We start from the raw sequence: 24,728 nt of genomic DNA, 5'->3' as shown, positions 1-24,728 counted from the left end.
CTGCAGGTCACATTCTCTTGGATGCCACATCAACTTTGTCCATCATTACAATCATCGTGAACCATTGTGAAGCCTTGGCGGTTAAGCACTACCACGTGTCTTCGTCCCCTCCCATCGATGAGCCAAGTTCTCCTACCTCCCCTACTGTCAGACGGGAGCCACCGCTAAACTTCTTCGTGATGCCAATGGTTCTCTCACTGGCATAAACCTGATGGCCTTGGCAAATTGCATGACTTATGGAACCTCGTGGGACAAAACCCTCCGGTGGGTTCTTTAGCCTCCCGTGGTATATCTACTCAAGTGCGCCCATTGCCTGAGCTTTTTATTCTTCCTGTTCACCATACGCTACAGAGACTCAAGCATTTCAACTTAGCTCAGCATAAACCATTGCTTTCTTTGGTCTCCCTTGCATTGGGTTTGTACTGTCACCTGAGTTTCTTGGAAGGATGCTAAACCCAGTATCTCAAGAGAGTTACCCCAACTCAAGAAACTCTACCACGTTCAGTCTTATGTGCCAGGCCCTTTGAGAAAATTTCACAAGATCCAGTGCTCAGGTACCCTCGGTTCCATGTGGAAAATGCCGACTCACTCTCGCGGCTGTTGTGGAGTACCCTGTCCTCCCTCATCAGGCTAAACATGGACCTGGCTGTCACTCCACATACCTATTAACTTTGTAGTTTGGGCCCAGTTGCACTGTCGAAGAGAGGTAGGTCATCTTTGCAGGCTCTGAGGATTTATATAAGTCTGTGGTGCATAAATCTTCAAGAAATACGCAGATGTCCTTATCCTGTGTGTCGAGATTCCTGGGCTTCCCAAGCAGGGCCCTGACATTGGCATAATAGACCTTCTTGGGTTATATATTCAATTGTCTTTGAAGCTAGGAACTCTATTTAATTCTGAGTTTGGTTTTTAGCTTCTTCTGCCTCTCACTACAAGAGAAAAGGGGCCTGTAGGATACCAAAGAGGCTCTCTGGGCTTCGTAGTTCATTTTCTATTGTTAATTGCTCTCAGCTTTTCATTATCGTCTGTAAGACAGAGGATCTGTAAGATATAATTTCATAACAAATAGCCAATTCCAGTGTCCTTGTATTTGTGGCCTCCCAATCCCAGGCTTCAGACCAGTTTTACATACATTACAGGGGGAAGTAGTTTAGACTCTATCACCCTTCCTCCTGTCTAGATGCCCTCAAGTGATCTAGAGGTCTGATGACAAAGTCTCTGAAGAATTTAGACGGCCTTGCGGGCTTTTTAAGGCAAAGGTTTTTATTGGCTTCCATGAGCGCTCAGTCTTGTGTTTTTGCCTTTCACTCTTTCTCTTTCAGTGTATGTATTTGCCTGATATAGAATAATAAACTTCTTTTCCTCATTTGTCTACAAATTTTAGAAATTTGAGCATTTCATTTAGTTACCAAACATGAAGCATTAATCTTCCATAACAGAATGTGGTTTATAAGGAGTAATCTTATTCTGTCACTGAATTATAAGAGTTACCATTGATGGAGCAGTTTATTTCAGTGTACGTTCTTTACTTCATCTGTTCCAGAACACTGCAAAGCAGACCTAACTCTCTTATTTTACAGATCAGGAAACTCAAGGACAAGGAGCTGAGGTAACTGTCCATGATCACACACACTAGTAAGCAGTATAGCCTATCTGACTCCACACTCACAATATCAAATTTACTCAACTGAGTCTTTTAGGCAGACACCCCAGATTAAAAATTCAGAGACATGCCCCTTAAGGGTTAAGAAAATTTCCACAGACATTAGCCCTAATATTCTCTCCTGTGTTTCCTTCCCTATTTTAAGAGAGGGTATCTATTCCAAATCCTGGAACCTGAATAACTACTAACTATTCTAGGAGAATGACCTAGAAAGAATGCTCAAGGGCATGCATAAACTTTTAAGTATGATTACCTTGGGGCGGTTATCTCCACTCCAACCCACAGTTTAGGGTATCAGACAAAATACTTTGCCCAGATTCAACTACAAAATAATGCCTTCTTTATTATTATCATACCAACTGGGTAAAAAAAAAATGGAAAAACTGACTTTAAATAATATCATAAAGAAAGGAAGCCTTTTTATTTTGCTAAGGATAAATAGGCTTATCATTCTTGTAAGAGATTGAGGGACAACAAAGTTCCTTTATGTAACCTTTTCTTCTTGTTACTATGGGACTATCAGCTTAAGCCCCAAATTGACTCATGTGTCTTAATTCTTTCCTACTTGAAGATGATTTTACTCCATGAAATTAAGGATGACCTTCCTTCCTTCCTCCCTTCCTTCCTTTCTTCCTTTCTCTCTCTTCTTCTCTCTCCCTTCAGTGACCTCATAGGTGTGTATAAAATCAAAAGAGCTATCACAATATTACATAAGAGCTCAAAAGAGCAGAAAAATACCCACAGACATCAGAGGGGAAATTTTATTTTATTGTATATTAGAATTTTAAAAATTTATCATACATGGCCTGTTGGCTTGCTCATTAATTCAGTACACATTTGGGGGATGTCTGTTATTGACAAGGCCCTGAACTGAACACTATGGGAGCTGTAAAAACGAATGGGACACAATTACTGACCTCATGAAATGTATTATCTCCAAGCACACAAATAACTGTAATAACGGGCAAAATGTTACAAATGCCATAGCAGCCATGTGAGTATAGGGTTATGAGAAATTAGCAGAGGCAGCATAATTTTCATTTTGTCTACATTAAATACATATTACTCTTAGAATACCAATTTTAAAAGATTCATTTAGTTTTTATTTATATATTTTTTTAAGTTTATTTATTGAGAGAGAGAATGTGCATGAGCAGGGGAGGGGCAGAGAAAGAGAGGGAGAGAAGGAATCCCAAGCAGGCTCCACGCTCAGTGTGGAGCCTGACAGGGGGCTCGATTTCATGACTGAGATCACGACCTGAGCCAAAGTGAAAGGTCGGACACTCAACCAACTAAGCCACCCAGGCACCCCAAGATTCATTTAGTTTTTTTTTTTAATTTTTTTTTTAACGTTTATTTATTTTTGAGACAGAGAGAGACAGAGCATGAACGGGATAGGGGCAGAGAGAGAGGGAGACACAGAATCAGAAGCAGGCTCCAGGCTCTGAGCCATCAGCTCAGAGCCCGACGCGGGGCTTGAACTCACGGACTGCGAGATCGTGACCTGAGCTGAAGTTGGACGCCCAACCGACTGAGCCACCCAGGGGCCCCTAATTTTTAATGAAGAGAGATCATTAAGTTTATGGAAGAGAAGCACAAGTATGGAAGTGGCCACGGAAAGTCACAGATACAGGTCTGCCACAATTTACGGTGGGGTTACACCCTGCTAACTCATTGTAAAATGAAAATATCGCAAGTCAAAAATGCACTTTATACACTCAACCTATCAAACATCACAGCTTAGCCTGACCTGCCTTAAACATGCTCAGACACTTACAGTAGCCTATGGTTGAACAGAATCACCCAACATAAAGTGTATTTTATAAAGTGTTTATAATAAACTGTTGAATATCATGTAATTTACTGAATACTGTTCAGACAGAAAACATGGCATGGTTGTACAGGTACAGATCGGTTGCAAGCGTATTGGATACTCATCCTCGTGATCATGGGGCTGATTAGGAGCTGTGACTCACTCTTCCTGCTTAGCAGCACAAGAGAACCTCATACCATGTACAGCTGGCCCGAGGAAAGATCAAAATTCAAAATCCGAAGCATGGTTTCCAATGAATGCGTATCACTTTCACACCACCGTGAAGTTGCAGAATCGTAAGTTGAACCATTGTAGGTCGGGACTGTCTGTGTATAGAACAACTTTTTCTTTGTCCAGTGAATTACTGGGAGAAGGAAAAGTAGCTGTCTTCCCTGGTTAAGTTCCAAGGGAATGATATCACCTGAGGAAAAATCGACTTCAATTCAGATATGCAAACTGAAGAATTTTTAGGGCCAGGTGGGGGCATCTTGACTATCTTCTTGCATGACCCCCCTTTTTAAAGTTGAAGAAACTGAGGCACAGATAAGTGAAGATAGTTGCCCAAGATCAGGTAACCAGTTGGACTAGAGACAGAACTAATATTTGTGTCTCCAGACTCCACACTGCTTTCACTGATGACTGGCAATGTGTAGAATACTGTCTGAGACGTAAACAGAGTCAGATTATCTTCATTGGCTATCCGCAGTGGTGCCTTACACATAATAGGCATTCACTAATTATTTACTGAATAAATTAAAAAATTAAATTAGCGGGGCGCCTGGGTGGCTCAGTCGGTTAAGCGTCTGACTTCGGCTCAGGTCACGATCTCACGGTTCGTGGGTTCGAGCCCCGCATCCGGCTCTGTGCTGACTGCTCAGAGCCTGGAGCCCACTTCGGATTCTGTGTCTCCCCCTCTCTCTGCCCCTCTCCTGCTCATGCTCTGTCTCTCTCTGTCTCTCAATAATAAATAAACATTAAAAAAAATTAAATTAGTACTATACTATTTGATGTAATAAGGACAAATAAACTTATAATACATGCTTATCTGTCTACTTAACATCCTGAATCACTAATCGATATTTCGAATTTTTCATGTCCCGCTGAGCTCCTGCTCTACACCCCCCACCCCAGGTAGGCTTACTCAGTCTTCCTTCTCTCTATTGGTGGCAACTTTATCCTTCTAGTTACTCAGGCTAAAAACCTTGGAGTCGTTACTGATGTCTGTCTTTTTTTCCTGCCACATACCATTTTGTCAACAAATCCAGCTGGTTCTACCTTCCAAACATCTCCAGAATCCGACGTCTCTCGCCACGTTCTCTACCGCTAGCACCTTAAACCATTCCATAACCATCTCTCTCTTGGGTGACTGCAATGGTCTTCTAACCAGACTCTGCTTCTCCCTTTGTCCACACCAGTCTATTCTCAAAAAAAACAAAAAAACAAAAAAACAAAAACAAAAACAAAAACAAAAACAAAAAAAACCAAAAAAAAACAACAAAAAAAACCCCAGCCAGAACGATTCTTTCTGACCCTAGTTCTAAAACAAACTTTCATTTCGTGTCTTCTAAGGGCTACAGTCCCTTCGATGGCACAGATGTTTATAGCAGCATCATTCCTAATAAACCAAGAAGTGGAAATGGCCCAAATGTCACCAAATGGATACATCAACAACAATGTGGTATAGTCCAGAATGCAAAATCCTTGGTAAGAAAAAAAAAAAAGCGACGTACGAATATATGCGACAGCTTAGATGAGCTTCGAAAATATTATCCTAAGTGAAAGAAATCAGCCACAAGGTTGCATATTGTATTGACTCCATTTATATGAAATGTCCAGAATAAGCACACCCATAGAGATGGAAAAATGGACTAGTGGCTACCCAGGACTGGAGGGGATGGAAGAGACAGGAAGTGACTGCTAGTGGGCACAGGTTTCTTTTGGGGATGACAAAAAAATGTTCTAAAATTGACTTGTGGTTATATTTGCACATCTCTGCAAATATACCAAAACCACTGAATCGTACACTTTATTTTTTTTAAGTTGATTTATTTATTTTGAGAGAGAGAGAAAGTGTGAGTAGGGGAGGGGCAGATACAGAGGGAGAGAGAGAATCGCAAGCAAATCCCAAGAGAATCCCAATCCTCCGCTAATAGTGCAGAGCCCGACACAGGACTCGAACTCACGAACTGTGAGATCATGACCTGAGCCAAAGTCAGACGCTGAACCAACTGAGCCACCCAGGTGTCTCTGAATTGTACACTATAAACGGGTATGTTTTATGATAGGTGAATTACATCTCTTTCTCTCTCTAAACAAACAAACAAATAAACACAACAGAAGGTAATAGGAGGAAAGGACAGAACATAATAAAATGGGAGCAGAATATGTAAAGATTCCAGATTAGAAAGGAACTTAGTATCTAAAAGAAAGAGGGAAAGCCAAAATCCCCAGTGTATGAGCAAAGTGTGAAATAAGCTGGAGAGTTAGATTAAGAGTGTATCATGGAGAATTTTAAATTTTATCACAAGCCTGAAAGAAGTTTTAAGGAGCTTCAAGCAGGTAAGTGACATAATCAAATTTCCATTAAAAAAAAACAAACATTCTGGCTGGGAGAATTAGAACAGGACAAATGTAGAAATAGAGCAATTAAAAGGTTATTGCAGGAGATGCAGAAGAAAGGATTGTTGAAGTAGAGGCAGAGACGAGAGATGGATCTTAGGATCTACTTTGGAGGGATAAGTAGATAAAGTTGGTGACAGACTGATGTAGGGCATGAAGGCTCGGGGTAGAGGAGGACTCCATTCCATTAGATGGAGACCCCTACGAGAAGAGTGGCTTGGGGTCCGGGAGTTCTGGATATGCTACATTTGAGAACCACCAGGTAGAGATGTACATAGGTAGCTTGATATACAGTTCAGATTGGGTTCCAATGTTGGCTCCGCCATTTGCAAGCTATGTGACACTGCGAAAAGTTATTTTTTTCCCTGATTCCTTCATCTGGTAGTGAAGATTACAATACCCTTTAATAGCCAAATAATAACCCACTGGATTATCACAGCTTTTTGGTTAAGAACACGGACTTTGAGCCTCAACTGCCTGATTTGGATCCATGACCACAGCAGTGTAACGTGGGACAAGTTACCTCTTCGAATCCCATTTTCTTCACCCCCAAATACGGATAATAAAAGCACCTATCCCACAGGGCTATCAAATAATATATGCATTAGATAATACACACACAATGCTTTGGGCTTGGTGGACAAGCATGATGTAGGTAGTTGCTATTATTATTAAGTCACGGGGTTAACATGAAGAGAGGAGATGATACAAAAGAAGGGAACCAGTAGGTAGTAGGTGTTCGAAGAATGTTACTAAAGTTTCCTTCCTTATTTTTCCACCTGAATTTTGCCTCAGTAGAACTTCTTACTCTTATCCAGACTGGATTAACCTGAGACACTCAATATAGGAAAGCCTACTTACCTGCCCAACAGTTTAGGATGGGAGATAAAGGCCAGTTAACAGTGACCAAAGAGGGGAAAATGGAGAAAGGAATCTCGAAAAGAGGAGGCACAATCCAGGTTGAGGAGATAGAATGCACTCAGCAAATATGGAATCCAGCTTAGTGAAGCAGATGCGGTAATTATGGAAAGGTCGAGGTGGTTTGAAACACTGGCTGCTAAGAGATGAAACCCCGCATCATGTTAGGGGCGCCTGGGTGGCTCAGTCGGTTAAGCGGCCGACTTCCGCTCAGGTCACGTTCTCGCGGTCTGTGAGTTCGAGCCCCGCGTCGGGGTCTGTGCTGACAGCTCAGAGCCTGGAGCCTGTTTCAGATTCTGTGTCTCCCTCTCTCTGACCCTTCCCCGTTCATGCTCTGTCTCTCCCTGTCTCAAAAATAAATAAACGTTAAAAAAAAAAAAATTAGGGGCGCCTGGGTGGCTCGGTCGGTTGAGCTTCCGACTTCAGCTCAGGTCATGATCTCACAGACCGTGAGTTCGAGCCCCGCGTCGGGCTCTGTGCTGACAGCTCAGAGCCTGGATCCTGCTTCAGATTCTGTGTCTCCCTCTCTCTCTGCCCCTCCCCCGTTCATGCTCTGTCTCTCTCTGTCTCAAAAATAAACGTAAAAAAAAAAAAAGAAACCCCGCATCATGTCTTTTTTCTAATGAATAACAGGGAAGCAGGCTTCTTCAAGTGATTTGACAATACCTAAAATTATCATGAACTCTTCCTGCGGCCTTTGTGTCTTCCATCCCAGCTACGTATTCATTCATTCACCCGCTCATTCATTCACTTATTTACTGATTTAGGCAACAGATATTTGCACTAAGGAAACCAAAGGGAAATCAAGACAAAAATGCTTATCCTGATGGAGTTTGAAGTCTGGTCAAGGACTACAGGGAAGAAACAAGTAAAATATGTAAATTCTATGGGGACAAAGCAAGCAGTGGCGTCAGGAGAGACGTGGATATGGCGAATACAGTAAAGGCCTGAGGAGGGGAACTTCCCAACAGTGGGAGTGGTCAGTGCAAAGGCCCTGCATCGTCCTGTCTGTGTCATGCTGTGTCCCATTTCTCCACTTCTAACACTGAAAGAGAAAAGTGAAAAGTTTCTGTTGGACTGAAGAAGATAACGTACTCGATAACTCCATGTATGACTTTGTAAGGGCTACTTCAACAAATTACTACTAACCGGGGGGTTTAAAACAACAAAAATGTGTTCTCTCACAGCTCTGGAGACCAGAAAGCCAAAATCCAGCAGAACCGTGCTCTCTGTGGGGGCTTTTGGAGAGAACCCATTCCTTGCCTCTTCCAGCTCCCAGCGGCCGCCACAGAGCTTTCTGGCTGCTTCACTGTCCCCTCTTTCGCCACTGTCACAGGGTCTTCTCTTGTGTGTGTCCATGTCTTCTCTTCTGTGTCTTAAAAGGACACTTGTCTTTGGATTCTGGTCCCAACTTCGTAATGCAGGATGATCTCAAGAACCTTAATTACACCTACAAAGACGCTTTTTCCAAATAAGGTCACAATCACAGGTTCTGACAATTAGGACATAAACATATCTTTGGAGGGGTGACCATTCCAAGGTGTGAGTGGATTCATCCCCGCCAAAGGGGTGAATTACCCCTCCAAAGGGGGTGAGTCCACTATAGTCAGTGAAGTTGTCTTAGTTTTACTTTGCCTTCACGCTGGACTTCCTCACATTCCCCATCTTTTTTTCTTCAGGTTGAAAGGTTGCCTTGTAGACGTGCTTTTTGGGAAGGCAGTGCCTATGCAGAACTAGGTGAGGTGGACGACTACGAATTATCTGAGAAAGAGATGTTCATATGGCCATGGCCGTTAATGTGGTCCAAGTGCCAGGTGGGGCTGGCATCTGTTTTGGAGTTGGGATGACTAGGTAGGTTAAATTTTCAGAAGAATTATTAACTCCCTGTTGGCCAAACATCAAGTAGATAAATGTAATCCAATGATAACAATCTGGCATATTGAAGAAATTCCCCCATTTCTCCCTTTTCCCATCCATACCATACAGAACTGTTCCCTTCCTTATTCATATTTCACTTCTACTTTGGGTACCTTTTTATAGTTTAAGTCTCTTAAACTTGTGGTATAACATACAAGCAATGAAGCATAAAGCTTTATGCCCGTGTATTGATTTCATACTATTAAATTTTACATATGTGTATATCTATGTAAGCACCATTCAAATCAAGCACCCAGGAAGCTTTCACATACCTGTGCCCAGTTAATAACCCCTCCTCCCAAAGCGACCACTATTCTGAGTTCTATCACCATAGACTAGTTAACTGTTTTCACACTTCTTATAAAGCAATGTAGTATGTGTTCTTGTGTCGCTTTCTTTGTTTGACATTATGTATGAGAGATTCATCCATGGTCCTCCGTGTAGATGGAGTCCATTCTTTTTCACCACTCCATAGTATTCCATTGTGTATTATACAGTCATTCTGTTTTGATGGGTGCCTGTGTTGCTTCCATTTGTGAGCTATCATGAATAAAGCTGCTATGAATCATCTTGCACAGGTCTTTTGGTGGACATATGCCCTTATCTTCGTTGGGCACATCCCCAGGAGTGGAAGTGCTGGGCCATAGGATAAGCATATGGTTAGTGTTAGTAGATATTGCCAAAGACTTTTCCAAAGTAGCTAGACCAATTTTCACTCCAGTTGGCCCACATCCTCACCAACGCTTGATAGTGTCAGGATTTTTCATTGTAGTTATTCTGATAGGTATATAGTGGGATTTAATTGGGTCTTAATTTGCATTTCCCTAATGACTTATGATGTTGAGTACTTTGTCCTATGCTTACTGGCCACTTGTATATCCTCTTGCAAAGTGCTTGTTGAAGGTTTTTTCTGTCCCCCCCCAAAAAAAAATTGGGGTTGTCTGTATTTTTCCAACTGATTTGTAGTTCTTTATATAATCTGGATATGAGTCCTCTTTGTAAATATATGTCTTTTCCTGATCTGCCCTAATTGCCTTTTCATTTTCTCACTTGTGTATTTTTGCCGTCAGCAAACTTTTTCTATAAAGGGCCAGATGGTAATTATTTTAGACTTTGTAAGCCATGTGATCTCTGTTGCTGCTACTCAACTCTGCCACTGTAGAAAAAAAGCAGCTGTAGACAGCCATACATTAAATGAATAAGCATGGCTGTATTCCAATAAAACTTTATTTATGGACACTGATATTTTGAATTTCATGTGCATTTCACATATCATTACATATTATTCTTCCCCTGACTTTTTTCAACCACGTGAAAATATAAAAACCATTTTGAGCTCACAGGCTGTACAAAGACATATAGCAGGATGAATTTAGTACATTGGCCATAGTTTGGTGGACCCGACATGTATTTTATACACATAAGTTCTTAATTTTCATGAGTTCCAATTTATGTCTCTTCTTTAGTCATTAGTGTTTTTTATTCCTATATAAGAAATCTTTGCCTATCACAGTTCTTGAATATGTTCTCCTTTGTTTTATCCCAAAAAGCTGTATTTTATCACTCAACGTTTGCCAATGACCCGTCTAGGATTCAGTTTTGTGTATGATGTAAAGCAGAGGTTTTACACTTTTGTTTCTATGTACTCAAATTATCATACACCTTTTCCAACTCTTCTATGCAGCTGTGACTTGCCAGCCCTGAAACATTCCCTGATGGCCGAATGTGGAGCTTACAACTGTCAGCTCAGCATTCATTCAACGACTACTTTTTAAAGGCTTTTTATGCACCATGCTAGACGCAAAGGTTTGGCTTTAGTCTCAAGGCGATTATAGCCTTTTGAAGATAACAACGAAGTCCCTACAATAAAATGTGATAAGTGCCACGATTATATTGCAGGTATTTGTTTATGTTTTTTTCCTACTAAAAATTAGTCGTTTGGAGAAAGGGGCAAAAGCTTTCATTCGATTATCTCTAGCACTTTGCATGAATTCTGGTAGAAAAGAGGTGCTCATGAAAATTTCATGAGTAAATGAGTGGATAAATACCCATACATGCACAGTGATTATATGCACATACATGTATACAGTGCATATGTACACAGATTATGTACATATAAGATTTCAGTGAATATGTACACACACACACACACACACACACACAGCCTTCTACCTCTTCCTCCCAGACACACAAGCTAAAGTACCTCTTGTGCAACTACTCTTTGTGTACCTTGGTCAGAGGACAAAGTTTACGTGGTATAGCCTCATGATCAAAGTCCTGGTGGCTCCTGTATCAGACCGCCTCCATTCAAATCCAGGCTCTAACACCTAGTGGCTGTGTAATCTTAGACCAGTTGCTAAATCTTTCTGTGCCCCAGTAACCTCATCCGTAAAATGGGAAGACCTCTCTCATAGGGTTGTTTAGAATATTAAATGAGTGCATACGTATGAAACAACCAGAGACCTAAAAAGCTCAATGAGGACAGGAATTTTTGTCTGCTTTCTTCATTGCTGTACCCCTAGCTCCTAGGAGACTGGTACGCTGTAGACACTCGATAATCACGTCTGTTGCATGAATGAGAAATACGTGGATCAGGAAAATCCCGATGATTGTTGGCTGTGATTATTTCATACGTGATAGAAAAGCTCTGAATTCCAGTTCCAGCCATTCCCCATCCCCCAGTCCCCAATGATGACAATTTCACTCTTTGGGAATCATAGCATTTTTCACCAGTGACACAAGGTGGCAGCATCAGTCTCCTTTTGAGCGACCAACCGCACTAGTTTCACTATTCTAGAGAGAAATCCCGCAGCGTCTTTATGGGCAAATTCCTCCATCCATTCTAGATTCTGTTGCTTTGAATAACAACATTAACTATTTGAATTACTGTAAAGTGAGCTCTTAACTGCCCTAATTTCTAGCTAAAGAAAAGATCACCGCTGGTAAAAAGATGAAGAAGTACTGACATAATCCAGGCTGCTTTACAGTAACTGTTTTGTGCGTTCCTAAAGGTCCATTTCCGTAACAAATAACTGCTTGACAAATAATGAACCCAAGCCTTCCTTTCTGCTACACAAGGTGCAACAATGTTGTTCCTTTTCAAGTCTGTAAGAAAAAAAAAAAAAAAACAAAAGCAAATGTTCTCTGCTTTCTAAATAAAGACATGTGGCTGATTCTGCAGTCCTAAATTAATTCTGTGAAACCACTGCGCAGAAGCAGAAATTTCTGAGTACCTTTAAAGGTGAGACCTTGTGGTGTAAAGAAAAGAATCCCGGTTTAGAAATTAAGAGACCTGGGATTCTAGTGGTGCTTCAGGAATCTCCTTATCTCCAACTTTAAACAAAGTTCCTGGGGCACCTGGGTGGCTCAGTCGGTTGGGCGTCCGACTTCAGCTCAGCTCATGATCTTGCTGTCTGTGAGTTCGAGCCCCACGTCGGGCTCTGTGCTGACAGCTCAGAGCCTGGAGCCTGTTTCGTATTCTGTCTCCCTCTCTCTCTGACCCTCCCCTGTTCATGCTCTGTCTCTCTCTGTCTCAAAAATAAATAAACGTTAAACAAAGTTCCTATCTTTCCCAAATTCAGTACCTCTATTTCTAAAACAAAGATAATAATGTCTGCCTTATCTACTTGAAATGAGATCAGTGAATGTAAATACATTTATAAACTGTAAAGGGCTCTATTTTATACTGCGTGAGCTAATGTTAGAATCATTTCCATTTTACCTACGGGGAAAACCAGTTCTAGCCAGTTAAATGGGCTTGCCTCAGTTTTCTCGTCTATAAAATGGGCTGATGAAAGCAACCCCACCTACTTCAGTGACTTGTAAGGATAAAATGAGGTAATAGATGTGAAAGTGCATTTACAGTGCAAGTACTCTCACTTGTACAAGATTGTTAGTTTAAGCAAATGGCTTTTCTTGAGTTTCACAAACAATCCCGAAGACAACAACATGTAACTAAATAGGCTTTTAAAAATAAGCATGTTTGATTTACTTCAGAAATCTCAGGAAATTGTGCATCACTTCTTGGCCTTTGAGCTAAGATCAAGTGTAGTATCTGTTCTTATCAGGTTAATATCTGATATGTCCTTTATCTGAAGACAATCTAGTAAATGGATTTTTGGAGCTTGCTCAGTCTACTCCACACGGACCTGGGAATGCAGCACCTCTAGGAACTGCGCACCCCCTCAGGGCGGGGAGGAGGAGAAATCTCAGGAGATCTCACTTTTAGAAAAATAAAGACAGGAATAAAGAAGCCTAAGGTATCATTGCATTTAGGGAAGGATAAACTCAAACTAAATGGTATATTTTCAGAGTTAGTAGTTGATAAACACTTTTTGAATATGTGTGTTTAAATTAGGTGTCTTGTAGAAATAAACTGTTCGCTTAAAATACGAACATTCAACTAAACGTTTATCAACTGCCTATTTTGTATTGAGTATTCTCAAAATGTGTTCTTTCATTTTTAATGTTTTAGTCCTCAAAACCAGAGAAAAATTGAAATCAAATTGAAATTGAAATTAAAAGTTGAGAAAACTGAGATTCAGAGAAGTTGCTCAGTTTGCCTCAGGTCAAAGAGCAGATCCAAGATGTTCAGACCTCAAATCCCCTGTTCCTTCCTGCCTTTTCTTTTTAAGTTTATTTCCTTATTTTGAGAAGCAGAGAGAGGGAAAATAGGGGAGGGGCAGAGAGAGAGAAGAGTGAGAATCCCAAGCAGGCTCCACTGTCAGCACAGAGCCCATGCGGGGCTTGATCCCACATACCAAGGAGGTCATGACCCGAGTCCAAAGTCAAGAGTTGGCCCTTTAACCGCCTGAGCCACCTAGGCACCTCCTTCCTGCCTTTTCCTAGGCCCATTACTGTGGCGGCCTCTACTCACTCCTGTAGCAACACTCATGATTCCAAATCCAGCACTTACAAAAAAGCAATCTAGCAATTTTTGTTTAGTATAATCCAGAGGTGGAATGTACCAGTTTTAAAGAAACTGGATAAATGGGGTACTTCATAACCAAAACTTATCTGTCTCCTTAAGTGAATTTCAATGGCTTCCTTTGACCTTTGGACTACACACTCTCATGTAAAGGCACTCAGTTACCTTTCCTCTAAATATTTCCAGAACCAGTTCATGCCTTTTCAAAAAACAAAACAAAACAAAACAAAAGATTAATTATTAAATGTGAGGGGTTAAAGAGAAAGAGAAATAAAATAATGAGGTAACAGGAGATCTTAGAAATGAAAGCCATTTAAATCTCTTGGGAGGAATCAGTTATTTAAGAATATGATGTGCTGTGGTTGTCACACATAATAAGTTAATCTTAAAAAAGGCATTTATCCCTGCTGATGCTATAGTTCTTATACAGACTAGTTTAGTGAACTGGATGCCATTTTCAGGAGTGAGTTTTGGTAAGCCATGTTTACCAGGAATTTTAATGACTTAATTACTTTGAAATGACACCATTCTAAACTATGAAGTCTGTTCCACTGCATTTAACTTGCTAGTTAGATTGCTCAATTTTAGAGTTTAAAGCAAAGATGCCTTCACATTTACGTATCTGGTTAGGTGGTTTGATTTCCTATTATGTGAAGAATGATATTGACACTGTACTTGTGATTTGTTCAAGTCAATTTTAATGAGTGTCTCTATCATTCTGTTCCCTTGAAGAGTAATTCAAATACAATACTTGTTTGCATACAACTACAGGCTTCAATCAGCGCTATGATCTTTTTCTTATGAACAAAAGATAACCTGCAGAGCCCTGTGAATGGAAATATAAAACTTACTTCAACATCCATTCCTTTTCCCTCTTATCTGTTCTTGGAACAACAGATTTTTTTGCCTTCTTAGCAAGCAGCTGAATTCAACCTGGAGAACTTGAATGTTAGGTTCTTAGTATTCAGTCTAGTGCCGGCTAAAGTTAACAATCTCACCCAATTAATTACTTTAGGAACCGACAAGATTGAAGAGTTGTAATACCATTTAGCTACAGTAAAAGGCTGGCTTTTACAATGTTTATTCTTAAATATGTTTATTCTTAATAAAAGTCATTTCGCAGATAAGGAAAAGCATACAGGAAATGGAAAAGGAGGTAACTCTAAAATTCTAATGATAGAACAGAGTAGGATACAAGGAGCCATCTGAGTGGCACAGGTGCCCAAGGAGGGGGGAAGATAGGAGGGGTCTGAGGTTTCAACAAGACTTGGACTTACTTGCAGGTCGAAATTCCAAAGACAGGGGTTGGCGACTTAGAACTTCAAGGGTGATTATCATTACAAAGAGGGTTGAGTGGGCAAGGGAAAGACTCCAGAATCCCCGAATTCCTTTCAGAATGTCAATAATCACTTTGTATTGTTTCTGCCATTTTAACATTTCAAGAGGTGGGTCTCACTGAAAAGCTACGGAAGGAATCTGTTCTCTTAGCTATCCTGGCTTTTACTTGTTGCTATTTGAATTGAGAGTGCTGTGTGTGTGACACATCTGGATGCCCCAGCTCCAAAGCTGGCTTGGAGATTCCAGAAGATGGCGATTTTACCTTTCTTTGCCAGCCCGACTTGTCGTCCAGGCTGGACTTCACCTTAATTGAGCAGATACCAAACCCTGTGCTGGGGACGGTACAGATGCTGTGCAACTGATTTTTCCTAACTATAGCCCTAAACCAGACGGTGATAAGTGCCACGACAGTGTTCTAAACAAAGGTTGAAAGTGAAGTTAATTCTGCCCAAGGGTCAAGAACGGGCTCAGAGAGGTAACATTTCAGAGGACTCTAGAGCAACAGAAGCCTTTTGCTAGCTAGAGAAAGGATAGATGTGCGTCATAAGCAGAGGGAGTAGGAGGGCGAGAGAATGGTGTCAAAGGACTGTTCTGGAAAGGACAAGTGGTTGATGGTGGCTGGATACAGGTGTCACTGAACCCCACAACAAGTCAGTGTAAATGTATCATCAAGCTACAACTCTTTCTTGATACACAAAAAAGACAGCTGGAAAAAGTGTCTATTTATCGTCCACTGTGTGCCCAGTTCTCTGCCAAGCGCTATGGAAGATATAGGGGAAGACTCTTGCCCCGTAAATGTTGATATAGTATTCTACCTGGAAGAAAGATGAACTCATATAAAATAATGTAAAATAATATTACAGATATTGCAGAGTGGCTTGATGGCTTGGGACGCCTTCATCCCCAGAAACTGGAATAAAGGTCATGGCTAACTCTTACGTAGCATTTCTTTGTACCGGGCACCGTTCTAGATGCTTACATGGATTAACTAATTCAATCTTTACAGTTACTGTATTTGGGAGAAACAGTTAACATATGCATTTACATATGGGGAAACTAAGGCACAGAGCCACAGCCGCGATTCAAATCTACAGGCTCTGGCTCCAAAGTCGTGTCTCCAGTTCCTATCTTCAGAATCTAGCTCAGAATCCAGTGCCGGGCGTTTTTCCTTGAGCATTTTCACGATTAATACGATTCAAACCGAAATAAATCCTTGAAAGCCCCGAATCTGTAAGGGAGGAGAAATGAATGCATACAGCCTCAACTTTTGGCCGACCCAAGGGCCAGCAAGACAATGTTTTTTTATTTATATCGTTTTCCTTTTGTGACAACTTGGTGTTTCTGAACGCTAGGGGCTCCCGGATTCTCTGGTTTGAGAGTTAACTTTTCCTTTTAGGATTTTTTTTTTTTTTTTTTGAAGGGGGTGGGGGAAAATGTGGCCTTAATTATCCTACGTCTTAGGCAGTTTAAGGAAGGGGCTGTGCTTTCGGGATCTCTTCGGAGCCAAGTAAGGACCCCCCCCCCCCCCCCGCCTTCTCTTTTTAAAAGGACCTCGTGCAATAAAAGTGCAGAAACAAACACAGGCGACCACAACAGCAGCCGCTACGGCAGCAGGAGGAGGCGGAGGAAGAGGAGGGAGGAGAAGTTGGGAGTCGGGGCAGGCGCTCCGGCCGGGCTCGGAGCAGCTCCCATTCATTAAGGAAGCAGCAGCCGAGGAAGGTGGCCGAGCGCCCGCGCTGCCCACTCGCCCGCTTGCGCAGCCGGACACGCGCCAGCCCCGCGCGCCCCGGGCAGCACAGCTCTCTGCAGAAGTTTCTGCTCGGCATCTGGCTCTCGTCCCCCCGGACTCTCGCACGGCTGGGGGCTGAGAGAGGAGCGCGGAGGAGCAGCGGGGAGCCGAACACAGCCCGGGCTGCAGCGGGAAGCGCGCGGCGGGCTGCACCGTCGCCGCCGCGCCGCCAGCGGGGGCCGACCCTCCGCGTCCCCGAGCAGCCGCGGCCGGGAGGCGGGCCGGGCGCGCGGGTGTGTGGCCGCCGCCGCCGCCGCCGCCGCCGCCGGGCGTCTTCGCGGGGCCGGAGGCTCGCGCCGCAGCCAGCGCCATGCAAAACTACAAGTACGACAAGGCGATCGCCCCGGAGAGCAAGAACGGCGGCAGCCCGGCGCTCAACAACAACCCGAGGAAGGGCGGCAGCAAGCGGGCGCTGCTCATCTGCCTCGACCTCTTCTGCCTCTTCATGGGTGAGCTCGGCCCCGCGCCGTCAGCCCCGGCCCCCCACCCCCACCCCACCCCAGCCCTGTCCCGGAGCCCTCACGCCGCCCGAGCCCCGGCGCCCGCCCTTCCCCGGGCCGCCGGCTTCCCGGCCTGGAAGCGGGCGTGGGGGCGCGCTCAGGCTCCCCGGGCCACCGGAGCCCGCGGCCCCTTACAAGCCGTCTCCGGCTGGGGGCGCAGGCAGGGTCCCGCGGAAGGTGCGGGGTCGGCCTCCTTACGCAGGGCCGTGGGCGGAACCGTGACCCGGAGCCCGCGCCGATCCTGTGGCCCCGCGTCCGAGTAAAATGGATCTCCGGGGGCGCCGGGCCCCTGCCTGCAGCCGCGCTGCCTCCTCGCTGAATGTGTGTAAACACCCAACCCTTCCGCTCGTCCCGCCGCGGCCCGGCGGCTCTCGGGCTGGCCTTTCCCCGCGCGCCCCCCGGGGGGGCTGGAAGGTGCGCCCCGGGGCCTTGATGCGGGCGCCCGTTTCGCTGCAACTTGTTGGGCGCCTACTGTGTGCCAGGGGTGGGCGGTGTCGCGGCCCTGGCTTCAACCAGCCCTCGCCCTGACTCGGTGCGGGATGGGTGAGGAACCCCGTTTCACCGATTAGGAAGACCGAGGCACGGGGCAGGCAAGCCAGGATCGAGTTCATGTTGTGGCACCACGGTTAACGGCAGTCCCAGAAAGTTGAGGCGATGGTCCTTTGCTGTTTTCCCCACTAGTTGGATGCCCCCGCCGGAAGAGCGGTGGGCGTTAAAGAATGGAGCGGGGAGCGAGGAGGATTTATGAACTTGGTAGGAGGCAGGAGAAAGCTATTGACATGAATCTACAGGAGTTCCAAGGTTGAAGTCAGAGTAGAATTTTTTTTTTTTTTTTTTAAAGCGCTTCATGGCGTAATGGAAAGCGCGCAGGACTTGTCATCAGAACACTGCCACTTGCTGGGTGTGCCACCCCACTGCCTCATTGGCCTCAGTTTCCTCGTCAGTGGAGTGAGTGGGTTGAATTAGATGCTCTCCTAAGGCCCCTTCCTGCATTAAGAACTCGGATTTGGTCCAGGAGCTGTTCTGCCAACTCTGCTAACTGAAGAAACATCTGTGTTCCCAGTTCAGTTCCCTTAAAATAGAACTCCTGCACGGAGACTTAAGTCCCCTTTGAAATGGATTTGTCCGTGCACATTGTGCAAACCAGGGACAGTGGGCTGGAGGTACACTTCTCTTTGTGTTTGCTGACTCTTTCTGCAGCGAGGTCCTTACTGACGTCCGTCTGTCCTTGGCTTGACTGTCCGTAGTAAGTTTGGGAGTCAAAGAAAGATGGGACCCTTAGGATTATGAAAACATAAGAATGGTCCCCTTTGGGCCCAGGGAGACAGCTGTCCATAAAATTGTGCTCTGTGGAAGGGAAGAGAGGCACAAATCCCCTTGGCACCTCTTGCTAGAAATTGAACGTTAAGATGCTATGTAAAGGAATTGTCACTGGGGGGCCTACCTTCCTGAAGGCCGCCGGCTTATTATCCTGCACAGTAGGAAGATTAGTATTTCAAGTCTGCTGCCAAGCTATTGAATTTTTAAAAGGCCCTCCCTGGTCCTGGGGGAGTACAAGGAAAACACTAAACACATTGAAGCTGTTTGCTGTAAACTTGTCTGGGGCTTCCCAGTGTTTACTGGTGCGTGTTGTTGGCGGTAAGGTAAACTCTTCCCAGACGGTCTGTGCCCGGTACCCTCCTGCCTCCCACTTTGTGATTAGGAAAACAAAGGTAGAACATGCCTGACAGCCTTTGAACAGTTTCATTGTTCTCCTCCCCCCTTCCACTCTGCTGATTCAGAAGGCCGTCCCCAAGAGAGGATGCATTCTGAGTAAAGGGAAAAGAAGTGTGAAGGAATTTGCAAGAAGACCCAACTATCAGCTATGGTTTAGCCAGGGACCCTGTTGTGCGTGGAAGGTGCGAGTGATGTGTATGATTGTGCATTTTAGGTCATCTGCCCCAACTCTCCCTGTGCCCCCCCCCCCCCCCGGAAGCTAATATTCTCTACTTTGCTATTATGTTGACTCACTGCTGGTCTGGTTGAATAAATGATTTTGTTTACCTCAAAAAGGTGATAGCCGGACCCTGCATTTTATTATGAGGCATGTAGCTATCTATTTTAAGGGTATATGCTGTGCCATTAAAACTATGTCAACAAAGTCCTTTTCAAAGTGACTTATTGTCAGTGTCTCCCCTGTGCATAGACCAAAATACATCATCACTAACTTAATGCCTAACACCTTTAATTAATAGGAAAAGCCATAAGGTAAGCACTTGAGAAACCTATGCAGGAGAACTCTTTGACTTCCAAAAGAAAGTTAATAACCAGCATGTGATTTTAATATCCCCTACACAACGGTCCTAAAACATTGTTTCTACTTGGTTCACTTTTTGCCTCAGACTGTCAGTATGATTTAATTTTTATATAGTTTATTGATCATCTGGTCTGGATTACAGGGCACTAATATATTAAAAAGAGAAGCCTAGTTTTCTGTTTATTCTCTCACAGGAATACACAGCAAGCTTCATCTCCTTGTATCTGGAAAAAATAAAAGCTGATGTGCTACATAAGTGTTATGTGAGTGGAAATATGCTAGTGGTTGAACTCGTTTCTCATACCTTCTTGGAACGCTAAATTCTTAGGGAAAAAAAAAACAAAACAAAAGTCCACTCTTGGCTTGAAGGCCAAAAGAATCTGGTGTCTGAGGACACCAAAGGGAGTTTACCTCCCATTGAACAGCTGTCTTTGCCAACTAATTGCTTTTGTAAACACAGTTAAGAATCTTTGTGTGGTAGTCTTTCCGAAATTGGTTTTGTTTTCCTTTCAATTATGTAACATGTACCGCCTCCTGTGTTTTGTGCATGGGTTCTGGTGTAGCAGGGTACATGAGAGTGGCAGAGGACCTTCCCAGGCAAGAAGGGAGGAGCATCCACTGTCCTTCTAAGCCCTGTTCACCTCTTCTTAATATAAATGTATCTCCTCTTTGCTTTAACCTTTGTGGAGAGATCATCTCCATTTCCTAGGTGAGAAAACCAGCGTGTCAGAGAAGGGAAGGACTGAGGTTCACACTGAAGTCAATATGGGTTGAGGACTAATTCTCAGTGAGCAGGACTGGAGTCAGTCTCCTTTTCAAGCTCAGGTTTTTATTTTTTTAATTTTTTTTTTTTTAACATTTATTTTTATTTTTGAGACAGAGACAGAGCATGCACGGGGGAGGGTCAGAGAGAGAGAGAGAGACACAGAATCTGAAGCAGGCTTCAGGCTCTGAGCTGTCAGCACAGAGCCTGACGCGGGGCTCGAACCCACGGACCGCGAGATCATGACCTGAGCCGAAGTCGGACGCTTAACCGACTGAGCCACCCAGGCGCCCCTCAAGCTCAGGTTTTTAAAAAAAATGTTTACTTATTTACTTTGAGAGAGAGTGTGTGTGAGCGGGGGAGACAGAGAGGAGAGAGAGAGAGAATCCCAAGGAGACTCCACACTTAGTGCAGAGCCCTGCGTGGGGCTCGATCTCAGTGGCCTTTGAGATACATCATGACCTGAGCTGAAATGAAGAGTCAGATGCTTAACTGACTGAGTCATCCAGGCACCCCTCAAACTCAGATTCTTACAAGAAAATTCCGAAACCGTTCGCACAAAGCCCTCCCTCTCTACATTTCCCAGTTACCCATTTGCACCAAAGCAAATGGATAAACGTGACTGAACTCTTCTAATTAGTGATACGGTGTTGTGGCCCCATAGCATTGTTTTGATTTGGGGCTGGTTGTGAGTCTAAGTAGTTCACAGATTTTTGAGGGCACCTTTTTACTCTGTGCGACTGCAGTTCCAAAGAAGGAACACCAGCAGTCCGTGGCTGTAGCAAAAGGCAGAGATTTGGTAAATCCATGCGGAGCTTCTATGCCCCTGCTTTCCCTCTTTCCTGTCCCTCATCCCAGGTATTTACTGAGTGCCTCCTTCCAACACATGCACTTTGAGGTCTAGGCAGTTTGAGACAGGTCCAGCTTTTTATGCGTGGGCTTTGTTCAAGGCCCTTCATCCTTCGAGCGCAGTTAGCTAATCTGCAAAACAGTGGTCAGCCTGACCACTTCGTTACGTTGCTGCAAGGATCAGAAGAAATACTGGACGTGAAAGTTTTTTGTCCTCTCTTAAGACTTGGGCAAATGCAAGGGATTTATACCTGAGCCCTGGATGAAGGTCTTGTGGCTGTCTTCATACATTGTGTCTCAGAATAATAAGTAGATGAGACCATGAAATACTCAGGAAGAATAGTATGGTGAAGACCAGAAAGCTTCACTTCAAATAGGAGAATGTCACGTTTGCCCAGTAAGTTGAAGACAGATGATTCCCATTCATCGGGACGCTAAACTGTAGCTGAGAAAGTGGACCCTAAAACTGAGCAGAATTCTTGAGCCAACTGCTCAACAACAGCGTACCCTGAGCTCTCTTTAGAGAAAGTTGTTTGTTCAAAAAAAAAAAAAAACAACCAAACAAAAAACCCAACTGTCCTCATTTGGCTTTTGATACCCGAAGGTAGGTAAGTTGAACTTAAGGTAGGGGTGGGAGGTGTTTGAAGAAGCAGGTGCTCGGTCAGATTTAGCCTGGAAGGCTGGACTCCTGTGCCCTTCCTCGCCAGGAAATGCAGTCGATGGGTGTAGTATCACGAAGCAGAGAGAAAGAAGCTCAAACGGGTAAAAATATAGAATCTGGACACTCAGCAACTATGCTGGGTAATTTAGTGATTCCAGAATGTTCTTGGATGTTTCTTGATTTTCACTTAAACAGTGGAGGTAAAATCCTGGAACTGGTTCCATATATGGGCTACATAACACCCTCTTGTGTTATTATTAAACTACCCACTTTTAACTGTGGAAGAGAGGCAGTGTGGTGTAGTGAAGAGAGCTCCCCCTTGGAGCCAGAAAGCTTCCAGTTCCAGGGTGGCCAAAGCTACCATCCAGTTGTGTGGTTGTGGACAAGTTGGTTTTCTGTGGATCTCAGGTTTTTTTGTTTTTTTTTTTTCCCCAGTAGTAAAATGACTGGTTGGGCGGGATTATCTCTAATGTGTAAAGCTGCCTTGCAACATTCTGTGACGGATTTCTAGTAGAGAGGAGTGACACATTTGTGGAATATCTACCCTCATGGGTGCACTCTGCTTAACTCTTCATTGTCCATTATCTCAGTGAGTGACAACAGTGATGAGCCTAGAAATAGGGGTTCTGGCCTCAGACTGCCACTAGGTCACTATGTAACTGTGGAGAAAGTCACTTGACTTCCCTGGGCCTGGGTTTCTTCATTATCACAATAAAAGGAAGGGACTAGATCATCTTCTCAGATCTCTTGCAGCACTAACTGTTTTATGATTCTGTGCTGGTAGATACTGCGATGTAGAAACCCAGTTGTTCTTCTGTTGGACCATTTACCATCAACTGAAGTGTCCTCTTTTTTACCAAAGAATGAATGCTGACCATAAGGTAATATTGGTATTCTTTCTGGAAGGAAAAGTAAGCACCATTACTAAAGTTAACCCAATATGCTGAGAAACTAGCTAGATTTTTCCTTGGCCAGATGTGTCCCTTAACCTGCCTCCTGAAATGTATAGTACAGCTGACCCTTGAGCAATGCGTATGACTTTTGACTTCCCCAAAACTTTAAGAGCCTTCTGTTGACCGGAAGCCTTACTGGTAAACATAGACATCAGTTACCACGTATTTTGCATGTTATAGGTATTATATACTGTGTTCTTACGAGAAAGTGAGCTAGAGAAAAGGAAATGTTATTAGGAAAATCTTAAGAAAGAAAAGATACATTTGTAGTCCTGTACTGTATTGAAAAAAAATCTCTGTAAGTGGACCCGTGCAGTTCAAATCTGTGTTGTTCAAGAGTCGGCTGTAGTCACAAGCATACCATCACAACAGGTGACTTTTCCCTTTTTTTATTGCTCTTCTATTATATTCACTATGTGTTTTTAATAACTCAATACATTTTGATAGCTTAATCTACCATGTGAACCACAGAATGTAGAAACAGGTTTTCATTAATCCACTGGTGAACTGTCCAGCCAAGCATCCTGCGTGGGTTGAAATAAAGAAGGGAACCACCAGGGGCGCCTGGGTGGCTCAGTCGGTGAAGCGTCCGACTTCAGCTCAGGTCACGATCTCGCGGTCCGTGAGTTCGAGCCCCGCGTCGGGGCTCTGGGCTGACGGCTCAGAGCCTGGAGCCTGCTTCCGATTCTCTGTCTCCCTCTCTCTCTGCCCCTCCCCCATTCATGCTCCGTCTCTCTCTGTCTCAAAAATAAACATTAAAAAAAATAATAAAAAAAAATAAAAAAAGAAGAGAACCTCCATTTCATAGGTAAGCCATGATGACTTTTCCAGAATGGTTGAAAACCTCGGTTTCCTTAATTGTCCGAACGGCCAGGGTCTTTTTGTGCTGTTTTTGTTTAACCTTAGCTCTTTCTTCCCAAGACACCAGGGGGGGTTTAGCTGTCTTTGTGGGAGGCTGTTAAAGCCAGAGTTGGTGGCCTTTTCCACTTTTAGCCCCTTTTGATTTCCTGTCAATTTTGGATTTTTTCTTTCCCCTTCCTGTGCAGTTGTTTGGGCTGGCAAGCCCAGTTGGTCACAGCATGATGCTAATGAGATTGTAGTCGAGGACCTCTTCCCTGTGTGGGCAGTTATATTTATGGAAACACCCTACCCAGTGTGTCAATTCAACCAGCGCACATTACATGAGGGGTAATGACTTATTTGGGGGATGCCTACTATATCAGTATGTCGCAAACTCACCTAGTAAGGAAACCCATCTGATGTGAAATGGAGATTCTCAGCCTCCTTCTCAGGAGATTCAGATTCGCCAGGCTTTGGGCCAGGACCTGGGGTCCTGTTTTTTATAAAAGCTTCTGGTGATTCTCATCAAGCCAATCGGATATTAGCTATGTTGTTCAACAGCTGTGTCTTAAGGGCAGTTGGTTATGTGCTGGGCCTTTTGTCCCTGGACCGATTGTTCTGCCAGTTTTCACGTTGTTAGGTTGTCTGTAGTTTTTCCGTTGGTGGCCAGCACACCTGTCTTTCAGCAAAGATCATGAAGCTTGTTAGAACTCTTTCAAAAGGAAAAACTCCCTCTGCGTGCGGGCCTGAAGGTCTGTGATTTTTAGTGCAGGGACTAGGTGTGATGTCTTCTGATTGCCGAGAGGCCAGAATTTTTTATTTATTTCCGGGTTCTAAACTGAGTTCTGCTCAGTGGAAGTTGCCAGCCCAGTGACCACTTTG

General features: G+C 43.8%; 1 protein-coding gene and 1 pseudogene across 1 annotated transcript in view; both read left to right on the top strand.

The window, feature by feature from the left end:
• Window positions 1-12,945: 12,945 nt before the first annotated feature.
• On the top strand, window positions 12,946-13,115 carry LOC122241796 (annotated as a pseudogene).
• Window positions 13,116-17,217: 4,102 nt separating this feature from the next.
• The window catches only part of PLPP3 (phospholipid phosphatase 3), an 85,527-nt gene continuing 78,016 nt past the window's right edge, over window positions 17,218-24,728 (top strand). The window contains exon 1 of the mRNA XM_042997362.1: window positions 17,218-17,433. Within this exon, the coding sequence (XP_042853296.1) occupies window positions 17,295-17,433 (139 nt within the window). The 5' untranslated portion in view covers window positions 17,218-17,294. The remainder of the gene's footprint in view (window positions 17,434-24,728) is intronic.

The sequence above is a fragment of the Panthera tigris genome, chromosome C1 (genome assembly GCF_018350195.1).
Source record: "Panthera tigris isolate Pti1 chromosome C1, P.tigris_Pti1_mat1.1, whole genome shotgun sequence".
NCBI classification, from domain to species: Eukaryota; Metazoa; Chordata; class Mammalia; order Carnivora; family Felidae; genus Panthera; species Panthera tigris.
Note: the sequence above shows the minus strand (reverse complement) of the source record. Positions and strands in the feature narration are given on the sequence as shown.